This window comes from Eurosta solidaginis, chromosome 1 (genome assembly GCF_040869045.1).
Source record: "Eurosta solidaginis isolate ZX-2024a chromosome 1, ASM4086904v1, whole genome shotgun sequence".
Taxonomy (NCBI): domain Eukaryota; kingdom Metazoa; phylum Arthropoda; class Insecta; order Diptera; family Tephritidae; genus Eurosta; species Eurosta solidaginis.
The window spans coordinates 324,678,028-324,700,409 of record NC_090319.1 but is presented as its reverse complement, the minus strand read 5'-3'; the positions used below and the strand labels follow the sequence as shown (position 1 = coordinate 324,700,409).

General features: G+C 35.7%; 2 protein-coding genes across 4 annotated transcripts in view; one reads left to right on the top strand and one right to left on the bottom strand.

Moving 5' to 3' along the window:
• The window catches only part of LOC137237799 (uncharacterized), an 88,766-nt gene that overhangs the window by 29,162 nt on the left and 37,222 nt on the right, over positions 1 to 22,382 (bottom strand). The gene's annotated exons all lie outside the window — the stretch shown is intronic.
• Lsd-1 (lipid storage droplet-1) overlaps positions 6,102 to 22,382 on the top strand; it is a 40,072-nt gene continuing 23,791 nt past the window's right edge. The window contains exons 1-4 of one of the 3 annotated variants that reach the window (XM_067761978.1): positions 6,102 to 6,438; positions 6,518 to 6,813; positions 6,913 to 7,120; positions 7,172 to 7,225. In XM_067761978.1, coding sequence (XP_067618079.1) covers positions 6,435 to 6,438; positions 6,518 to 6,813; positions 6,913 to 7,120; positions 7,172 to 7,225 — 562 coding nt within the window. In that variant the 5' untranslated portion in view covers positions 6,102 to 6,434. Of the gene's footprint in view, positions 6,439 to 6,517; positions 6,814 to 6,909; positions 7,121 to 7,171; positions 7,226 to 22,382 lie in introns of all 3 variants that reach the window. The other 2 variants (XM_067761977.1, XM_067761979.1) reach the window with 2 other exon arrangements.

The following is a 22,382-nucleotide window of genomic DNA, read 5'->3' as shown; positions in this document are numbered from 1 at the left end:
TGTACGTGTGTTTATACAATTACTACCCAGCCGGAAAGTGAAGTTCTTTTCGATTCTTCTAGAAGATTAACGTAGCTTCTCTTTCGATAACTTATGCATTTTTAGTGTAAATATTTTTAAATCTTCGAATAATCGGAGTAGTACTCGTTTTCCGGATATAAATTTAGGAATTTCTAATTCTCAGGCACAAGTATCTATTTCCACACCTTAAAAAATATCTTCTCCAGAAAATAAATGTGTTTTAATAAAATAGATATTTTTGTGTTAGGAAATACGCAAAAAATGTAGGTAGCGTCTATCGATTTTTTCGGTAGCCTGTTCAGAAACATTTGATGTAGGGTATGGCAATTTGGTGTTCGACATCTTTTTTTTTTTTTTTTTTGTTATCCTTCACCGATTTAAGTCAGCCGAAAAGTCGGAGTTTTATTATTTGAAATTCGAATAAAATGTATCCAAGTGGACATTTTCGCGAAACTATAAATGCGTTACGAACATTAATCAATACTACAATTGACTTCACATAAAACACATATATAATCCGTGCATCATGCGGGTGTGCCCCTCGTGCCGGTTTGGCGGGCTTTGGTGGATAAACTGTTGGGAATTATTATTATTAAATAATGCCGAGAATATGCCATAGTTTTAATTTTCCCTCCCAAGATGCGGTATTGCTGGACGTTAGTAATTTTGAAGAAAAACTATTTCATTGCTATTATCCCTTCATTTTGTTGGAGAAATATTTTTTCCATGTTTGTTGGGTAAACAAATTCCAGCTGTTGCCATATCTACAAATTATCTAGATAAAAAAACAGTACTCCCGTACAAAAAACCTACCCCCAAAGGTAGCCTTAAATTGTGACTGAAGAACTGTTCTGTAGTTTAACTGGAGTTTAAATTTGACTAGAGTATAAGCAAATTTAGTTTAAGCTCAGCTTTACCGACTACTGAAAACCGGGCCTTAATGCCACCCCAAAAATCTCTATGAAAACTGTATATGTAAATATAACAGTGGCTGTTGATTTTACAGATATTTCTATATCAACAGAAAATCCAGTTAGATTTTTTCAGAATCTCAAAATTTTACAGAATATTGATATCTCGAGAGTCGGTATTATGGACAAGAAGTTAAATCCAGGAAAATTTGTCTCTCAAACACACCAAGGACCATCTTCTCTTTTCTTGATACCGTCAATCATTCCAAGCCATACATCAAGACAGGTATGATAAGCAACTTTTGGAACGTGATTTGTTTTCGTTGAGAAAGGATTTTACTTTTCAATAGCCTACTCAGTCCAAAGTGGCACTTGTTGGCAAGAGTAACCCTCGTTGGATTTCTAAGCTCCCTTTTTTTACTGTAAATGCTGGCTAGACGAAGTCCTTCATAGTTTCGAATTTGTATGCCTCAATAGTAACGGGGCTGTCAAAGCGCGAGTGGAAGCAGGAGAAGTAAATGAATGACAAAAAGTAGGTCAAAAATTTATTTATTAATATGGACATACGTGACGTCCGGGGTTAAAGTAAAAAAAATCTTCAGTAATATGCACTAACCTGGGTCGATTTGTTTGGACGAAAGTTAACCGATATCGCCCCACCGATTTTTCGATTGGATTTGGGTTCAGGAAAAAAAGTTCCACTACGCATACTCAAAAAAAATAATTTTCGAGCCTGCGAAAAAAAATGGCGAAAGCGTAAATTTTTCGACCAAAACACTCCCCAAAACCCAAAAAATATTTTATTTTTTTTTTTTTTTTCAAAAAACTGTTGTAAAAACGTTGGCGCAGGCGCAGGTTCGAAAATTATTTTTATGGGTATGCGTAGTGGACCTTTATTTCCTGAGCCCAAATCCTGTCGAAAAATCGATGGCGCGATATCGGTTAATAAATCGACCCAGTCTAATATGCACTAAGATGTCACATAGTTACCAACCTTTTCCACTCGATACTCTATACATATTTACTTTAAATTTGACAACAAGTTGTTAAGGCCATAAAATAATTATATTATTTATATTCATTTTAAACCATGCTACAAAAATGATATAATGCTACGACAAAATATATGGAACTACCAAATTTTTCCTAAATAATTTTTATTTACATCGGTGAGCTGCACAATATTTTCAGAAATTAAACACTCCACTGAGAAGTATTTGATAAACACAATCTGTTAAATGTTTTCAAGTTAATACTATGTTCAAACAGAAAAATAAATTGAGGCAATTTCGATTTAAATTGAGTGGTGTGTATACAACTCAATTTAGCTTAATCAATAGTAATTTGATAGCTGGTTGGCTCATCTCTACAGCAACAAAATACCTTTGCTCAGACTGTCAAAATGTGCGTGTTGGTTTTAGGCAAATGGAATGGAATAAAAACATAAAACTTTCAAATTTTTGTGTGTTGTAAGAAAATGTGTTCAATATTTTGGTTTCATTTTGAGTTTCGCCATCTTCTTGACAATCCCTAATCAAGTGAAATGAAGAAAATAAAATCAGCTGATGAGATGAGCCACCCATATATTTGAGCCATGACGTTTAAATCTACTCAATAAACACACTTTACAAGGTTGCATTTACAGTTTTAAATAATTTATTACGCAATTCTCTTTGTAATTGGCAATTTATTATTACAATTTATTATATGATAAATTGCGTAATAAATTGCCCAAATGGTATAAATTGCCAATTTGATGTGTGTTTGTACATAGTATAATGCTGACGCACTTGACTTTGGTATCAATAATCCGGGGAAAACTTTGACCGATAACAGCTTAAGTTTTTGATAATAAAACTTCAGATTTTTGTCAAACTTTTTTTGGTACTTATAATGCTTTTATAAAAATGTCTTTACCTTAGGTTTTCGTACAACCTTTTGAAATTTGGCAGAAACAAAAATACATATTTAAAAATTTTGCTTCTCCCAAAATATATCCACAAAAAATAACTCCGAGTCGATCCAAAATCGGCACACTGTCTAAACTTTTCTGTGCAAGTGTGGGTGCTTATGTACAGCAAAATATGAAAACACAACAAAATGTGCAACTGTGTTTTGCATATGGCTCCTGACAGACCTTTTTAATATCACCTTTGGGATGATTGTTATTGGGCTCTAAACGGGTCTTTTTTTATACATCTTCCGACATTTTTCGATGTATTTTAACTGCCGATACCGCTTGTTAAGTAGCAGTAGTGGAATATCCTTAATAATTATATATAGAAACTATATCGCATTTGTGGCATAGTTTAAAAAAACTAAAAAAGATGATACAAAAAATTTAAGGACTACCTTTATATAAATGGATCAAAAATAGAAGGAAATTTTTCCTTTAATACAGACATATTCTTGTTGAATTTTGACTAAAAAACTTTAACAATAGCTCTTGTAAAAGAATTTTGGGATTTAAAGCTATAAAGGTGGAGCGCAATCTTTCAACTTAGGCAAACCATGTACTTAGGATTAATTAATTGAATATTTAAAATTTAAACACGCGCTATACCTTTATAATTTTAAATCCCAAAATTCTTTTACAAAAGCTATTGTTAAAGCTTTTTAGTCAAAATTCAACCAGACTATGTCTGTTAAAAATGGATTGAAAGATTCCCAAATTAAAATTTATTTTCTTACTATCTCGATCCGCGTACCACCTAGCGATTTTTTGTTGATCAAATGTTGCATTTTCACCGGGTTCTGACTCACGGCCCAAGTTTCAAGTATCTAGCTCACCGACAAGTTACTCAAAAATCGATTGCAAGATTCGCCTCGTTTTTCAAGTATTTGTAGTTATCTCAATTAGCACGTCACCTAACGGAACTTTGTTTTCTATACATTGTATTGGCACCGGGTCTCGAACTATGTGCTAAGTTACAAGTCTCTAGGTAACCGGGAAGTTAATTAAAAATTGATTGAAAGATTCCCAAATTAAAATTAATTTTCCTAATATCTCGATCCATGTGCCACCCAGCGGATTTTTTTTGATAAAATATTGCATTGTCATCGGGTTCTGACTTACGCCTCAAATTTCATATCTCCAGCTTACCGGGAAGTTACTCAAAAATCATTGCAAGATTCCCTGCGTTTTTTCAGGGATTTTCGTTTATCTCGATTCGTCTGCCACCTGGCAGCATTTTGTTTTCCAGGAATTGTAGTGCCATCGACTCGCAAACTATGTGCTAAGTTTCAAGTCTCTGGATCACATAGAAGTTAGTTAAAAGTCGATCGCAAAATTTCCATTTTAAAATTAATTTTCTGTATATCTCGATCCGTGCGCCACCAAGAGGATTTTTTCACTTGCATTGTAATGTCCCCCAGATCTGAACTATGTTCTAAGTATCAAGTATCTAGCTCAACGGGAAGTTACCGAAAAAGGCTTTTCCGTGGGTCAAAAATTCGTAAGGAAATGAGGGGCAAACATGAAAGGGACTTAATATAAAGGTAGTATAATACTAGTTTTATAATTTATTTTGAATATTAAATACAATTTAAGGGGGAAAATGTATAAATAACAGGTACCCTATTATGTAAACACATAAATTGAGTGCTGCCAACTCTCATAGAACTCATCCGAATTGTTCCAATGAGATTTGTTCGTGATTCAGAGCTGTATAGCTCCTTGGGACTCTACTTTAAATATGACTAGTATCGCCTGTGGTCGAAATTCGACCAACTTTTTTTTTTCAACTCAGTCTATCTACCCCCAAGGTAGTGCAATAATTCGTTAATAGTTGAGCGATTCAATCAAGTTTCATTTAAATAATAATAAACTAAGTTGAAATAAAAGATAATATAATGAAATAAGAAATATCAAAATAAATTAGCATACAAGACAATATACGAATTTTAATGTTACATCTTTGTGGCAAATTTATTTATTTATTGTTCAGTATAATGAATAATAAAATGAGCATAAAATCTGGATATGCAAAAAACATTTTGGGGCAAATTTGCAATTAATTGTTATAAATAAATAAATTTAGTAAGTTTGAACAAAAGTTAACTCATTATTTGTGATTTGATATTTTTTTGAAAGCACCTAAAATAAAAAACAAAGAATCTGTTAAATAAACACCTATGTATTTACGTGTAAGTAAAATTTGTCCAAAAAAATGGGCCAGTTTTTTTGTGCGCTAACAATTGTTTTGGAACAATGTTTTAAGGATTTTGGTACAGACCAATATAGGTAAGTGGCAACAATGGGGAAACAATATTTTATTCGAGCTGAAAATGAGTGAGGCAGTAGTTCTCTCACCGTTTGGCGCGTACGAATATGTATGTAGGGGAAACATTTGAGCAACACGACAATGCAGCTTTTGGAATTTCGAATTCAGCGGGGTTAGGTAGATAATAGCTATCATCCGGTGGCAAAATCCTGAGCCAGATAAATAATTTTGCATGTAAATGCAACAACAACGATTTGAGCCAGATAGAAGTCTGGTTCAATTTGTGAGCCAGATAACTTGTTAATTACTACTTTTTAGGTTGGCAATGCTACCTTTAATATACCTACTTTTTCAAAAAAAGATGTCGCTGCTTAGCATTTCGCCGTATGAGTTAAATGAAAAACAGCGGCGACATCTGCCTATCACATTTCACGTGTGCGAAAATTTCACGACATCTGCTTCTCAAGTCTCTCAATGATCCAAAGCCTTCCCGTGAGAATTGGGCGTGAGCCGGAGCTGTAAAACTCACTGAAAGACGGCAAATATGTAGGTTTTTGTCTTAGAGCACTAACATATTGGGTCCTACAGATGGCAATTTCGATATTTGCAGAGATTGTTCGAATTTACAAAAAATTTGTTCTATTAATTATAAACAAATAGAGTAATAGTTGTTAACAAAGATAGGCCTATACACTGCGGCTGATCCATACGAATCGATTCATATAACTTTTTTATGATTTTACGTATGCTAACTATGCGAAACAGCCTGTCAATTGATTGTATGGAAATTTTGTTAGCGTATTAATATATAGATTATTTTATAAAACATATGCACTTATGTCCTACTGGGTATAAGGAAAAGTACATGATAGTGTTATTCCGCTTTTATGTTATCAGCGTTGCGGTATATGTAGACACCGCCGCTGTAAGGCATTAAAGGTCAATTCATTAAAGATTAACACATTCCATTCCAAAGCTGCTGTGCGATGATCAAAAATCTTATTTTAGAATTTATACAGAATATCAACAGATTGCTGGAGCAACAGCAAACAGTAAATTTTTAGCTTTCGTTAACGAAAATACAGTTTAAATATTCAGTGAATGATGGAAAATAACTCACAATTATTTTTCTGAAATTGTGCATTTTTTTTAATTAATACATAAGCATAAACAATAAATAAGGGTTTAACTCAATAAATATTGAAAACAAAATTTTTGTGCAAAAAAAAAGTGATTCAAAGTCGATAAATTATTTACACACAACAAGTTAGATTTAAAAATGGGTTAGTTCCAAGTGAATAAGATTTATTTCTTAAAATTAATTTCTAACCATCTCCTTATTAAAAACTCCTTATTCTAAAGCCAATGCACCGAGCAGCAAGCTGCACCTAGAATCTCTTGATAGAATCACAAGTATTCCATTGGTTGAGACAAGTTTTAAACGCATCGAGAATGTATATGGAAAGGTCAAACACAATAATCGGCTGTTCAATTGGTATTTTGAGACAGCCGAATCGACAATTTTTGCTGCTTATGAATCAGTGCAGCCAGCAGTTAAACTTTTTGAAGCTCCTATAAAGCAATTGGATGGCGTTATGTGTAAAAGTTTGGATTTGCTGGAGCAGCGCATACCATTAGTTTATCTACCACCTGAGATGGTAAATATTCATTAAAAAATTTACCGCAATAGATTTTTCTTTACGTATGTGCAAGTGTGTTTGTGTATGTTTGCTTTGTTTTTTTATTTCGTCAAGATGTATTGGAATACAAAAGAATATATGTCGGATCATTTAGTGCGACCGGTGCTGAAACGTGCCGATTCTGTGAAACATATCGGAAACACCGTATTAGAGAGCCAGTTGACTGCCTATGCAGCACAACGTTTGGATGAAGCATTTACCGTTGGTGATAAATTCGTCGATAAATATTTGATAGCAATTCCAGGCGTTCAAGATCAAGTTGATGGTAAGTGTAATCATTTGATTTTGTAGTGTTGAAAAAACGACATCATTTCAGATGGCACGCTGCGTATAAATGATCTTATAAAATCTGTACAGGGTGTCCAAAAAAGTAAGGCATAACCCCTTATACAATAAAACCAGACAACAACAACAAAAATTTGGCAGCGCTCATAATTGGTCATGAGTTTTAAAGTAGTATGGAGGAAAAATGTTTGGTAAACTTTCGTAATGCAATGTGCAGGAAAAAAATCGAAGCTCCATATATTTCCACAGAAGGGAAGTCGAAAAAAAAGAAAAAAAAGAGAAAATAAAGAAGGGGAAGTAAAGGAAGTTGCAGGAAAGTCGGTAAAGTAAAGGGAAGAAGAGGGAGGGTAAAAGTTAGAATAAGGGTAATGGTTTGAGAAAAAGTAGGAATAAAAGGTTAAAAGAAAGAGTGAGAGTTAGAGTTAGACTTACACAAGAGCAAAAACAACAAGTAAAGGTGTCTAAGTTCGGGTGTAGCCGAACATTATATACTCAGCGTGAGGTTCTATTGCACATTTCATTTCAAATAAATTACTTTTCTACATAACACGTGGCACCGCCCGTTTAAAAAAAATTGTTTGCCCATTTCCTCTTACAATAAAACTTGATATGTGGAATATCATTGATTCAAAACTATTTTTTGCTAAGTTATAGCTTATCATTCTAGCCTATGACGCTTTTAAACTTGTTTTATACCTAAGTTGCCGTGGTATTTAAACGATCCCGTCCATTTTTACTAGAAATATTTTCTACTATAGGGAAAATTTGTGTACCCAATCTTATTACGATCCGTTAATTTTTCTTCGAGTTATGGCTCCCGAAACATAGAAAATTGCTTAGTCATAAAATGGGCGGTGTCACGCACATTTTTCTAAATTTGGAGTGCTTCCTATTTATTGTTTTAAATCCACTTGGGAAATGAAATACCATTGAAATAAAGCTCCTTTTTGCAAAGATATAGCTTATTTTATTCGTCCACGACCCTTTTAAAAATCTTTTATATAAAAGTGGGCGTGTTCCTTAACTGATTTCGTTAATTTTTCTTCAAAGCATTCCTTATAGTAAGGGCAACCTCTCTGCCGAATTTTGTTACGATAGGCTTAACGATTTTTGATTTATGATAAATAATATTTGTAAAATTGATTTTATCACAAGTGGGCGATGCCCACGCCTATTTAAAAATTTTTTTAAACTCTTATCAAGAGTCTCAATATCAGTCCACACGTAAAATTTCAACATTCTGGGTGTATTATTTACTAAATAATCTGGTTTTCTGTGTTTTCCAAAATGCTATATATATAAAAAGTGGGCGTGTTATCATCCGATTTCGCTCATTTTCAATACCAATCTATTCTGGGTCCAGATAAGCTCATGTACCAAATTTGGTGAAGATATCTCCATATTTACTCAAGTCATCCCGTTAACGGACTGACGGACGGACGGACATGGCTCAATCAATAACATTTACTAATGCGTACTTAGGCTCTTTTGACCATTAGCGTTTGGTGCAAATAAAAACAAACTTATTTCACCATTCCAACCCGACGTTTCGCTAGTCTCTCTAGCTTTTTCAAGGGTGATCTGTGTATTTTAATAACAAAAAGCAATACATTAATATAAAAAGAATACATTAATATAAACAAGTAAGGAAGGCTAAGTTCGGGTGTAACCGAACATTACATACTCAGTTGAGAGCTATGGAGACAAAATAAGGAAAATCACCATGTAGGAAAATGAACCTAGGGTAACCCTGGAATGTGGTTGTATGACATGTGTATCAAATGGAAGGTATTAAAGAGTATTTTAAGAGAGAGTAGGCCATAGTTCTATGGATGGACGCCATTTAGGGATATCGCCATAAAGGTGGACCAGGGTTGACTCTAGAATGTGTTTGTACGATATGGGTATCAAATGAAAGGTGATAATGAGTATTTTAAAAGGGAATGGGCTTTAGTTCTATAGGTGGACGCCTTTTCGAGATATCGCCATAAAGGTTGACCAAGGGTGACTCTAGAATGTTTGTACGATATGGGTATCAAACGAAAGGTGTTACTGAGCATTTTAAGAGGGAGTGGGCACTAGGTCTATAGGTGGACGCCTTTTCGAGATATCGCCATTAGGGTAGGCCAGGGGTGACTCTAGAATGTTTGTACGATATGGGTATCAAACGAAAGGTGTTACTGAGCATTTTAAGAGGGAGTGGGCATTAGGTCTATAGGTGGACGCCTTTTCGAGATATCGCCATTAGGGTGGGCCAGGGGTGACTCTAGAATGTTTGTACGATATGGGTATCAAAGGAAAGGTGTTACTGAGCATTTTAAGAGGGAGTGGACATTAGGTCTATAGGTGGACGCCTTTTCGAGATATCGCCATTAGGGTGGGCCAGGGGTGACTCTATAATGTTTTTACGATATGGGTATCAAACGAAAGGTGTTACTGAGCATTTTAAGAGGGAGTGGGCATTAGGTCTATAGGTGCACGCCTTTTCGAGATATCGCCATTAGGGTGGACCAGGGTTGACTCTAGAATGTGTTTGTACGATATGGATATCAAATTAAAGGTATTGATGAGGGTTTTAAAAGCGAGTGGCCCTTAGATGTATATGTGAAGGCGTTCTCGCGATATCGACCAAATGTGGATCAGGTGATCCAGAAAATCATCTGTCGGGTACTGCTAATTTATTTATATATTCAATAACACTAACAGTATTCCTGCCAAGATTCCAAGGGCTGTTGATTTCGCCTTGTAGAACTTTTTCATTTTCTTCTACTTAATATGGTAGGTGTCACACCCATTTTACAAAGTTTTTTCCAAAGTTATATTTTGCGTCAATAAACCAATCCAGTTACCATGTTTCATCCCTTTTTTCGTATTTGGTATAGAATTATGGAATTTTTTTAATTTTTCGTAATTTTCGATATCGATAAAGTGGGCGTGGTTATGGTCGGATTTCGGCCATTTTTTATACCAAGATAAAGTGAGTTCAGATAAGTACGTGGGCTAAGTTTAGTAAAGATATATCGGTTTTTGCTCAAGTTATTGTGTTAACGGCCGAGCGGAAGGACAGACGGTGGACTGTGTATAAAAACTGGGCGTGGCTTCCACCGATTTCGCCCATTTTCACAGAGAACAGTTAACGTCATAGAATCTATGCTCCTACCAAATTTCAAAAGGATTGGTTAATTTTTGTTCGACTTATGGCATTAAAAGTATTCTAGACACACTAAATGAAAATGGGCGGAGCCACGCCCATTTTGAAATTTTCTTTTATTTTTGTATTTTGTTGCATCATATCATTACTGGAGTTGAATTTTGACTTAATTTACTTATATACAGTAAAGATATTAAATTTTTTGTTAAAATTTGAATTTAAAAAATTTTTTTTTAAAAAGTGGGCGTGTTCTTCATCCAATTTTGCTAATTTTTATTTAGCACATATATAGTAATAGTAGTAACGTTCATGCCAAATTTCATCATGATATCTTCAACGACTGCCAAATTACAGCTTGCAAAACTTTTAAATTACCTGCTTGTAAAAGTGGGCGGTGCCACGCCCATTGTCCAAAATCTTACTAATTTTCTATTCTGCGTCATAACGTCAACCCATCTACCAAGTTTCATCGCTTTAACCGCCTTTGGCAATGAATTATCGCATTTTTTCGGTTTTTCGAAATTTTCGATATCGAAAAAGTGGGCGTGGTTATAGTCCGATATCGTTCATTTTAAATAGCGATCTGAGATGAGTGCTCAGGAACCTACATACCAAATTTCATCAAGATACCTCAAAATTTACTCAAGTTATCGTGTTAACGGACGGACGGACGGACGGACGGACGGACGGACGGACGGACGGACGGACGGACGGACGGACATGGCTCAATCAAATTTTTTCTGGATCCTGATTATTTTGATATATGGAAGTCTATATCTATCTCGATTCCTTTATATATGTACAACCAACCGTTATCCAATCAAACTTAATATACTCTGTGAGCTCTGCTCAACTGAGTATAAAAACAGAGAAGGCATAAGTGCGTAACATTTCAATATTAGTAATCACAGTGTTACATACAAACAAGTATCACAAAACAAGAGGCAAAAAACATTTTGAATAATATAACACGATTTATATAGAAAACTCACATAATTGGACTATTTAAACAAAGTTGTTAGAACTCAATCAAATTTTTTTCGACACTGATCACTTTGATATATGGAAGTCTATATCTATCTCGATTCCTTTATACCTGTACAACCAACCGCTATCCAATCAAAGTTAATATACTCTGTGTGCAAAGCACACTGAGTATAAAAAAGGTAAGGAAAAAATAGGGAGGAATGAGGGATAGAGAAATTAGGTTGGCCGGTTAAGCAAAGAGGTTGATTCCTTAGTTGTGGACCATGTGATACCCTGAACATCTTGCCGTTCAGTTCCATCGCCTCAAACTGTATTTCTCCTCTCAGGAGGTCCGTAATTCTGGTGCAAATAAACAATGCGCACGGAATAAACGCCTGAAAAATAAAAGTAATGCCTGTGGGCCTTATCTTGTAAATAATAATTGTCGCGTGTGTGTGCGTTTTATAGGCGTCCACAGTAGACAACAGATCTTCACAAAATTGTCAAGGCATGTACAAGCTAGACCTATTCTGGCATGTACATAAGTACAAATATCTTGTATTGTGGTAATGCCACAGTCACCCCAAAGTTTTTGAAAATTGGCGGTGTCACGCCCACAGCCAATAGAAATTTTATTTTGCTGAAAATCAGTATAGAATTTTTGGAAAAGTGGTCGTTGCCACGCCTACATACATATAGATTATGTGGTTGTGTCATTTATATCTGTTTTAAGCTTAGCAAGTGTTTTCCTTATTATAAATAAAAATGAATGTGTGTGTGACCTAGCGTGCAAAATACTCAACCAATCTTGACAAAAATTTCACAGTAGATTCACGTGTGCACACAGTACTTTTTGGGATATATAAAAAAAGGGAGCGGTGTCAGCCCCTGTAAGCAAATATTTAAATTCGGTTTATATTCGAATTATTTGAAGCAAGCATACAAAATTTGGTATAGAAATTCCAAATATAAAAAAATTAAGTGGGATAGGTAGAGGGAGTAGAAATGAAATTCAAAGTAGGAGCAAGGGTGAAAAAAAATTTAACTCGCAATATATTTGGTATACATATTCCAAGGCCCGTCGAAAGGGGGGGGGGGATTCCCCCCGGGCACGGGGTTTCTCAGGGGGCCCCCGATTTAGAGGTACTAAGACATTTTTGTTTATTCGGGAGAGTCTTTAGTTGTTCCATGTGCAAATTTTAAGCCGAATTTCAAAAGCAACGAATATTGATAATGATTTTTTACCTGAGCCTGAGGGGACAAGAAAACATCAAACATAAATATGTTTCTCAGGGGGCCCCGATTTAGAGGTACTAAGAAATTTTTTTTTTATTCAGGAGAGTCTTTAGTTGTTCCATGTGCTAATTTTAAGCCGAGTTTCAAAAGCAACGAATATTGATAATGATTTTTTACCTGCGCCTGAGGAGACAAGAAAACCATCAAACATAAATATGTTTCTCAGGGGGCCCCCGATTTAGAGGTACTAAGACATTTTTGTTTATTCGGGAGAGTCTTTAGTTGTTCCATGTGCAAATTTTAAGCCGAATTTCAAAAGCAACGAATATTGATAATGATTTTTTACCTGGGCCTGAGGGGACAAGAAAACATCAAACATAAATATGTTTCTCAGGGGGCCCCGATTTAGAGGTACTAAGAAATTTTTTTTTAATTCAGGAGAGTCTTTAGTTGTTCCATGTGCTAATTTTAAGCCGAGTTTCAAAGCAACGAATATTGATAATCATTTTTTACTTGGGCCTGAGGAGACAATAAAAACATCAAACAAAATGCGTTTCTCAGGCGGCCCCCGATTTAGAGGTACTAAGACATTTTTTTTATTCAGGAGAGTCTTTAGTTGTTCCATGTGCTAATTTTAAGCCGAGTTTCAAAAGCAACGAATATTGATAATGATTTTTTACCTGGGCCTGATGAGACAAGAAAACCATCAAACATAAATATGTTTCTCCGGGGGCCCCCGATTTAGAGGTACTAAGACATTTTTGTTTATTCGGGAGAGTCTTTAGTTGTTCCATGTGCAAATTTTAAGCCGAATTTCAAAAGCAACGAATATTGATAATGATTTTTTACCTGGGCCTGAGGGGACAAGAAAACATCAAACATAAATATGTTTCTCAGGGGGCCCCGATTTAGAGGTACTAAGAAATTTTTTTTTAATTCAGGAGAGTCTTTAGTTGTTCCATGTGCTAATTTTAAGCCGAATTTCAAAAGCAACGAATATTGATAATAATTTTTTACTTGGACCTGAGGAGACAATAAAAACATCAAACAAAAATGTGTTTCTCAGGGGGCTCACGATTTAGAGGTACTAAGACATTTTTTTTAATTCGGGAGAGTCTTTAGTTGTTCAATGTGCAAATTTTAAGCCGAATTTCAAAAGCAACGAATATTGATAATAATTTTTTACTTGGACCTGAGGAGACAAGAAAAACATCAAACAAAAATGAGTTTCTCAGGGGGCCCGCGATTTAGAGGTACTAAGACATTTTTTTTAATTCGGGAGAGTCTTTAGTTGTTCCATGTGCAAATTTTAAGACGAGTTTCAAAAGCAACGAATATTGATAATCATTTTTTACTTGGGCCTGAGGAGACAATAAAAACATCATACAAAATGTGTTTCTCAGGGGGCCCCCGATTTAGAGATACTAAGGCATTTTTGTTTATTCAGGAGTCTTTATTTGTTCCATGTGCAAATTTTAGGCCGAGTTTCAAAAGCAACGAATATTGATAATAATTTTTTGCCTTGGCCTGAGGAGACAATAAAACCAACATACAAAATGTGTTTCTCAGGGGGCCCGCGATTTAGAGGTACTAAGACATTTTTTGTTTATTCAGGAGAGTCTTTAGTTGTTCCATGTGCAAATTTTAAGCCGAGTTTCAAAAGCAACGAATATTGATAATCATTTTTTACTTGGGCCTGAGGAGACAATAAAAACATCATACAAAATGTGTTTCTCAGGAGGCCCCCGATTTAGAGGTACTAAGACATTTTTTGTTTATTCAGGAGAGTCTTTAGTTGTTCCATATGCAAATTTTAAGCAGAGTTTCAAAAGCAACAAATATTGATAATAATTTTTTACTTGGGCCTGAGGAGACAAGAAAAATATCAAACAAAAATGGGTTTCTCAGGGGGCCCGCGATTTAGAGGTACTAAGAAATTTTTTTTTTTTTATTCAGGTGAGTTTTTAGTTGTTCCATGTGCAAATATTAAGCCGAGTTTCAAAAGCAACGAATATTGATAATCATTTTTTACTTGGGCCTGAGGAGACAATAAAAACATCATACAAAATGTGTTTCTCAGGGGGCCCCCGATTTAGAGGTACTAAGACATTTTTGTTTATTCAGGAGTCTTTAGTTGTTCCATGTGCAAATTTTAAGCCGAGTTTCAAAAACAACGAATATTGATAATCATTTTTTGCCTTGGCCTGAGGAGACAATAAAAACATCATAAAAAATGTGTTTCTCAGGGGGCCCCCGATTTAGAGGTACTAAGACATTTTTCTTTATTCAGGAGTTTTTAGTTGTTCCATGTGCAAATTTTAAGCCGAATTTCAAAAGCAACGAATATTGATAATGATTTTTTACTTGGACCTGAGGAGACAAGAAAAATATCAAACAAAAATGGGTTTCTCAGGGGGCCCGCGATTTGGAGGTACTAAGAAATATTTTTTTTTTTAATTCAGGAGTCTTTAGTTGTTCCATGTGCAAATTTTAAGCCGAGTTTCAAAAGCAACGAATATTGATAATCATTTTTTGCCTTGGCCTGAGCAGACAATAAAAACATCATACAAAAATGTGTTTCTCAGGGGGCCCGCGATTTAGAGGTACTACGACATTTTTTTAATTCGGGCGAGTTTTTAGTTGTTCCATGTGCAAATTTTAAGCCGAATTTCAAAAGCAACGAATATTGATAATGATTTTTGCCTTGGCCTGAGGAGACCATAAAAACATCAAACAAAAATGGGTTTCTCAGGGGGCCCGCGATTTAGAGGTACTAAGACATTTTTTTTTAATTCAGGAGAGTCTTTAGTTGTTCCATGTGCAAATTTTAAGCCGAGTTTCAAAAGCAACGAATATTGATAATCATTTTTTACTTGGGCCTGAGGAGACAATAAAAACATCAAACAAAAATGTATGTTTACATGAATCCGAAATTGTAAAGGTTTCGTGGTGACACTTCAAAAAGTTTTCCAACTACACCACTCACTCTGTATCAAAATCCAAATTATTTAAACGACTTCGATATCGGTACCGTGAATAATGAGTTTTTGCGATCTGAAGAAGTCAACGAAATAATTCGTCGAGGTCATCAAAAGTTTCCTGTTATTTTTCCACGTGATTGTCATGGTAGGAAATGCCACCTCGTTGTTAAACAGAATCTTGCCAAATGGAGAGAAAGTGGAGCGTGACTGGTTAGTGTGGAATGCCAGTAGCAATGCTTTTTATTGCCTACCATGTCGTCTATTAAGCACCAATGCTTTAAATCGACCTAAAATTTGTTTGGCGGATATTCGAAATTCCATCTAATCAAAAGGAGGCTACAATTGATACACTTATCAATGACCAGCTAATCACTGAAACTCAAAACTGGAAAGAAATTTTATATAGAACTAGCTTTACCAGGCGCACGTTGTAACGCCCGAGATCGAATGGATGTTGCGTTATTTTTTCTGTTTTCTCTGTTGATAATTTAATTTATTGTTCTGTAAATTGAATTGAATTTTGTACGCATATTTGGTGAAATTTTCTGTTAAAACATTTTATTCTTGTATCTTATTGTATCTTATTTTATATTATTGTATTGCTTTTACCGCTGATGATTGTTGCTTTGATTACATTCCGAAGAAGCATGACTGGTGAGCCAATTTTCAAAGTTGATATATGCGCAGGCATTCCTTTTGGTTCTAAGGAGTATAGAAATTCATTTGGATAATTCACAATTTTATCTTCATCTGTAACTGTGTCGATCGATTTATATTTCGTCACTTCACCAGGAAATTGATTTTGAAAGCGATCATTGATTTTGTTAACATGATCATTTTTGGGAGCTAAGATAGTTCTTTCGCATAGCCAAAAAACAAAATCATTTAAATTTAAAATTCTTAATTCTGAAATATGAAAAACTTTCGTCTTGATAGAAGGAACCTCGAGCCAAAATTTGGTGATGATCGAACTATAGCAAACACGTTTTCATAGGGAACACACACACAGTATTTGATTTTTATAGAAGATGTAGATAGACTGAAGCTAAACAATTTTTTAACAGCGGCAGATTACTAAACGTCCAAAAGGCATAACAGCTAAACTCAACAATGCAGTAAAACTTTAGGTGTTAAAATAACTTAAGTTTGTACGGCAGCCAAAGTTTTTCCACATTCCACATTTTACTGGAAGTTTTAGGACTTAACGTCACATAGCTCCTTACCAATTTTAATTATCCTACCATTACGACATCCAGATATATGCAGTATAATATATTCCATTTGTATGGGATGTGCCACGCCCCCTTTTTCCCAATTCCATATTTTCTTGGTGGTGTTAAGGATTGACCACAAATAATTCCTTACTGAATTTCAATGTTCTGGATGTATACCTTCAAAGTTATGCAGTACCAAAGATTCCATTTGAATGGGAGGTTCCACGCCCCCTTTTTCCCAATTCCGCATTTTCTTGGTGGTGTTAGGGATTTACCTCATATAACTCCTTACTGAATTTCAATGTTCTGGCATGTATACCTTCAAAGTTATGCATTACTAAAGATTCCATTTGTATGGGGGGTGCCACGCCCTCTTTCTCCAAATTCCGCATTTTCTTGGTGGTGTTAGGGATTAACCTCATATAACTCCTCATTGAATTTCAATGTTCTGGCATGTATACCTTCAAAGATATGCAGTACCAAAGATTCCATTTGTATGGGAGGTGCCACGCCCCTTTTATATATCGAAATTATTTTTAGCCTAAAACCTTCCCGTTGATCGAAGGAACCCATAACCAAAATTTGGTGATGATTGATGTGTGGGAAATACGTTTCCATAGCGAACACACACACACACAGAATTTGATTTATATATATATATGCTAAACCGATTTGAGATTTCAAAATCAACTAACCATCATCTCTCCTTCCTGTATCTTTCCTAAAAATTTCGTGCCAATCTGTAGAGCCGTTCTCGAGTTATGGAGTGACAATCAAAATGTACACTTCTTTTTATATATATAGATTGTGGACACACTATTTTATTTTTGGGAGAAAGTATATATCTTGGTGAACGAAACGAAGGACATTTTTTGGGCAGCTAAGATCTCATAAGCCAATATGATCCGATAATTAGAGATCAATTGGAGAAAGGTAGGATTTCACAACAGCAGTACAAACGTTTACAAGTTCACCATCTTTCCCCAGACATTTAGAACGAGTTTATAGAAATTTGTGCAAAGCACGTGAGGGACGGCTGGTACCTCTGCGTACCACCAAAGTTTAAACATCTCTAAAATGTTTAATTTTCATTCCATCGGGTTTAGAAATGTACCACGCTGTTGATATTTTCGCAATTCGTACGTGCCTTAAAAGTACAGTTTTACGTTCCCGTTATTATCAGATTAGTGTTTTTCTGTTGAGAGTGGTCGAAAAGTGCAGCACGTGGACGTTTTTTGAAGGATTCTTTTACATTTATAGTAATTTATTTTGACTAGAATTCTCCGGAAGATTTTGTTCCTAAGCGAACTGCAAGCACTTCACGTAATTGCAAAATTTCATCAGATATTCCGCACACCGCAAATATTGGATAGATTTTCCAAAAACTTATTCCGAAATCGGTTTATATTTACATAGCTCAGTGCACGAATGAGCGTATACAAATATTATGAAGTGAGCAATCAGGAAGAAAAAACCAAAAACTGACTAGAACTGATGCTGGCGAAATAAAAGTAATTGTGGGATGCATGTTCATTATGTGCTACAATCGACTTCCATGCGTGTAAGATTATTGGTCGCTTCATAAATCTCTTAGTAACAAATCTATTCAAGATGCATTGGCTAGGGATCGATTCTTATTTATCGCTTCTATTATGTATTTCGCATGCCCGGAAAAGCCGTTAGACTGTAGTAAGACTTATTACTTAGATGATTTGGTCGAATGTCTAAAAAAACTTTCCAAAAGTGTAGACAAGATAGCAGTTTCCAAAGTATAGACGAGTCGATGGCGAAATTCAAGGGCCGCAGCTCGTTAAAGCAATACATGCCCCTAAAACCGCCAAAAATAGGTATAAAAATGTGGCTTCGGTGTGACGCTGTAACAGGTTATGCATACGATTTCAATATTTATTGTGGAAAAGACCTTGAAGAATGCTCGGGGGCCCTTGGAGAAAGAGTAGTAAATAAACTAGTCAGTTCAATCTAAGAAAGCGATGCTACTTTGTGTTTCGATCGCTTATTTACATCAGTTAATCTGTTAAATACTTTACCTTATATGCAGCCGTTGGCACTATAATGCGTAACAGGAAAAAATCCCGAGTTTACGCGTAAGGAACTTCAGCGAGGAGAGGCAGAGTTTAAAAGTACATCGTCTGGTCTTTTATGCGTAAAATAGCAAGACACGAAGGAGGTTTTGGTAATGAGTAATTGCCATGAACCAGCGATGACGTTTGTTACAAAAACATTAAAAACAGGTGAAATAATCCAAGTGCCATGTCCAAACGTAATTCAGTTTTACCGTCAAGTTATGGGAGGTGTTGATTTAGCCGATCAAATGAGTGGACTGTACGAATATGATCGTAAGTCCGATAAATGGTGGAAGAAGGTTTTTTACCGCTTTCTTATGATGGCAGCCGTAAACGCTTGGACCATTTATAATGAACTTAAAAAATAAATAAATAAATGTAAGGCGCGATAACCTCCGAAGAGATCTAAGGCCGAGCTTCTCTTCCAATTTGCGTCATGCTGCTCTTGATTTTCCCTACAAATTGGCCGGACGGGACCTACATATTTTATGCCGACTCCGAACGGCATCTGCGAGGCAGATGAGTTTTCACTGAGAGCTTTTCATGGCAGAAATACACCCGGAGCGCTTGCCAAACACTGCCGAGGGGCGATCCCGTTTAGAAAAATTTTCTTCTAATTGAAAAACCTTATTTCTAAAATTTTGATATTGTGTATCACACCACGGTGGCTTTCAAATTATTTTTGGTAACCTTGGTAGAGACATTCATAGAAGAAGGTTCCAAAGTCACAGCTGTTGCCAGATCATTACGCCCAGGCCAGCACGTCGCGTTACAAGACGCAAACATCTACAATTGAATGCGAAACTCGACGCCGTTGTATTAATTGCAGCAAACAAAAAAAAATATTTAAGGAGTGCCAAGTTCCCTTGTGTAAGCTTTGCTTTGCATCACTTCACACATAATTTTTGAAATTAGTATAATAATTTTAATTGAAATTTATTTATTTGATTACCAATTGTTTGGCTCTTTGTAAAATTACTAAATTTGTGAATTTTTTACATGTAAAATATACGAATTTTTTCGTTATATTCTTGTAAGAGAAAATATGGTTTAGTATGTTTTGTAGGACGGTTGGTACACATATGTACCCCATAACATCCCGGATGGTACAATGGTTTACCACCTTTCCCCGAGTCAGCCTCTTATCTCACTCCCCTTTGACACCACAGAAACTTTATTTGGTGCCCAAACAACTGTTGCTTTGCATTTAACGAAATATTCCACTGTGTGTAAAGTTCCGTCCCGAAAGGGTTAGATCAAGGCAAGAAGGCCAAGTATTTTGCTATTATCGTTGATGCTATGTCTGATGCTAGTCACGTTGACTACGTTTATTTCGCGCTAACTCCATTTCAATTCGAAAGCAACAAATTTTACAATTCAAGTACGGTTTTTCGCTTTCGTGAATTGTAACCAAAAAACTCGTCAGAAAATCGCTGATCTAATTTGCCATACTTGATTGAAGATTGTCGTGCACAAGGGTACGATAACAGCGCCAATATGAAAGGAGCTTACAACGGAGCACTACGTCACATTCTCGACAAAAACTCGAATGCTGATTACTCGCCTTGTGCAACCCACAGTCTCAATTTATGTGGTGTTGATGCTGCAGAATGTTGTACGGCTGCAATTACTTTCTTCGGAGTTATACAAACATGTTTTACTATTTTCAGCAGCACTCCACAACGATGGGACATCCTCAAAAAAAATGTACCGAGCTATCATAGCCTTTCAGCTAAAAGCAAAAAACCCGAATTTGACTGCGCAAGCATACGGAGATGTTGCCGGCATTCTCAAGTACATCAACAAGTTCAAATATATCTTGCTGTCCTCAATTTGGTTCAAAATACTGACTACCATTAATGAAAGAAACGTGGTCCTCCAAGCTGGAGACGCCACCATAGATGTTGAGGTCGGACACCTTTATGCCTTATTAGCTCATTTGAAGTTGATCAGGAACCAATGGAAAACAATTTTAAACGAATGCAAAACAGTTGCTATTCAATTGAACATCTCGTCAAAGTTTCCGGATATTCGAAAGAGAAAACCCAAAAGACATTCTGAAGACAATGAAACTTTGTACAAATTAATGTGCAACTATTTTTAATTTTATTTTTTAAGGTTCATTTTGGCATCGTTGGCAAAGGCTTCCGTGGTAGTATTGTGGTATTTGGTTCCGGAGGCTAGCAAATTCTAAGACCGAACTTTGTGCCCTTTTTAGAAACCTTCAATAATAGAATAGTTGACGAGAATAACGATTCAAGTCGTTTTTAGGTTATGGTTCAATCTGCCGAGAACCGTTCACGAAAATTTCTTCTTCTTCATATGCGAAGCTCTCAGAATTTTTTTAGTGTGCAGCTTTGTATCCCAACCAATTTTAGTCCAACAAAGTACAAATTATAAAGTTCTCAAGATTCGCATTGATTTTTGACAAGTATTTTTCTCGGAGTATGTTTTAAATTTTTCTCCATGCAAAGGCTAAAAAAAGTTGTCAAATATCAATGCGAATCTTGAGAGATCGAATTGAGAGTTTGTACTTTGTGAGACTAAAATTAATAGGACTTCAAAACTGCATCGTTATTTAAAAATTACAATATTGTATAAGATACATTTAACTTCAATGCAGTAAAAACAAGTAAGGAAGGCTAAGTTCGGGTGTAACCGAACATTACATACTCAGTTGAGAGCTATGGAGACAAAATAAGGAAAATCACCATGTAGGAAAATGAACCTAGGGTAACACTGGAATGTGGTTGTATAACATGTGTATCAAATGGAAGGTATTAAAGAGTATTTTAAGAGAGAGTAGGCCATAGTTCTATGGATGGACGCCATTTAGGGATATCGTCATAAAGGTGGACCAGGGATGACTCTAGAATTTGTTTGTACGATATGGGTATCAAATGAAAGGTGGTAATGAGTATTTTAAAAGGGAATGGGCTTTAGTTCTATAGGTGAACGCCTTTTCGAGAAATCGCCATAAAGGTGGACCAGGGGTGACTCTAGAATATGTTTGTACGATATGGGTATCAAATGAAAGCTGTTAATGAGTATTTTGAAAAGGAGTGATCCTTAGTTCCATAGGTGGACGTCGTTTCGAGATATCGCCATAAAGGTTGGCCAGGGGTGTCTCTAGAATGTGTTTGTACGATATGGGAATCAAAGGAAAGGTGTTACTGAGCATTATAAGAGGGAGTGGACCTTAGGTCTATCGGTGGACGCCTTTTCGTGATATCGCCATTAAGGTGGACCAGGGGTGACTCTAGAATGTGTTTGTACGATATGGGTATCAAATGAAAGGTGGTAATGAGTATTTTAAAAGGGAATGAGCTTTAGTTCTATAGGTGAACGCCTTTTCGAGAAATCGCCATAAAGGTGGACCAGGGGTGACTCTAGAATATGTTTGTACGATATGGGTATCAAATGAAAGCTGTTAATGAGTATTTTGAAAAGGAGTGATCCTTAGTTCCATAGGTGGACGTCGTTTCGAGATATCGCCATAAAGGTGGGCCAGGGGTGTCTCTAGAATGTGTTTGTACGATATGGGAATCAAAGGAAATGTGTTACTGAGCATTTTAAGAGGGAGTGGGCATTAGGTCTATAGGTGGACGCC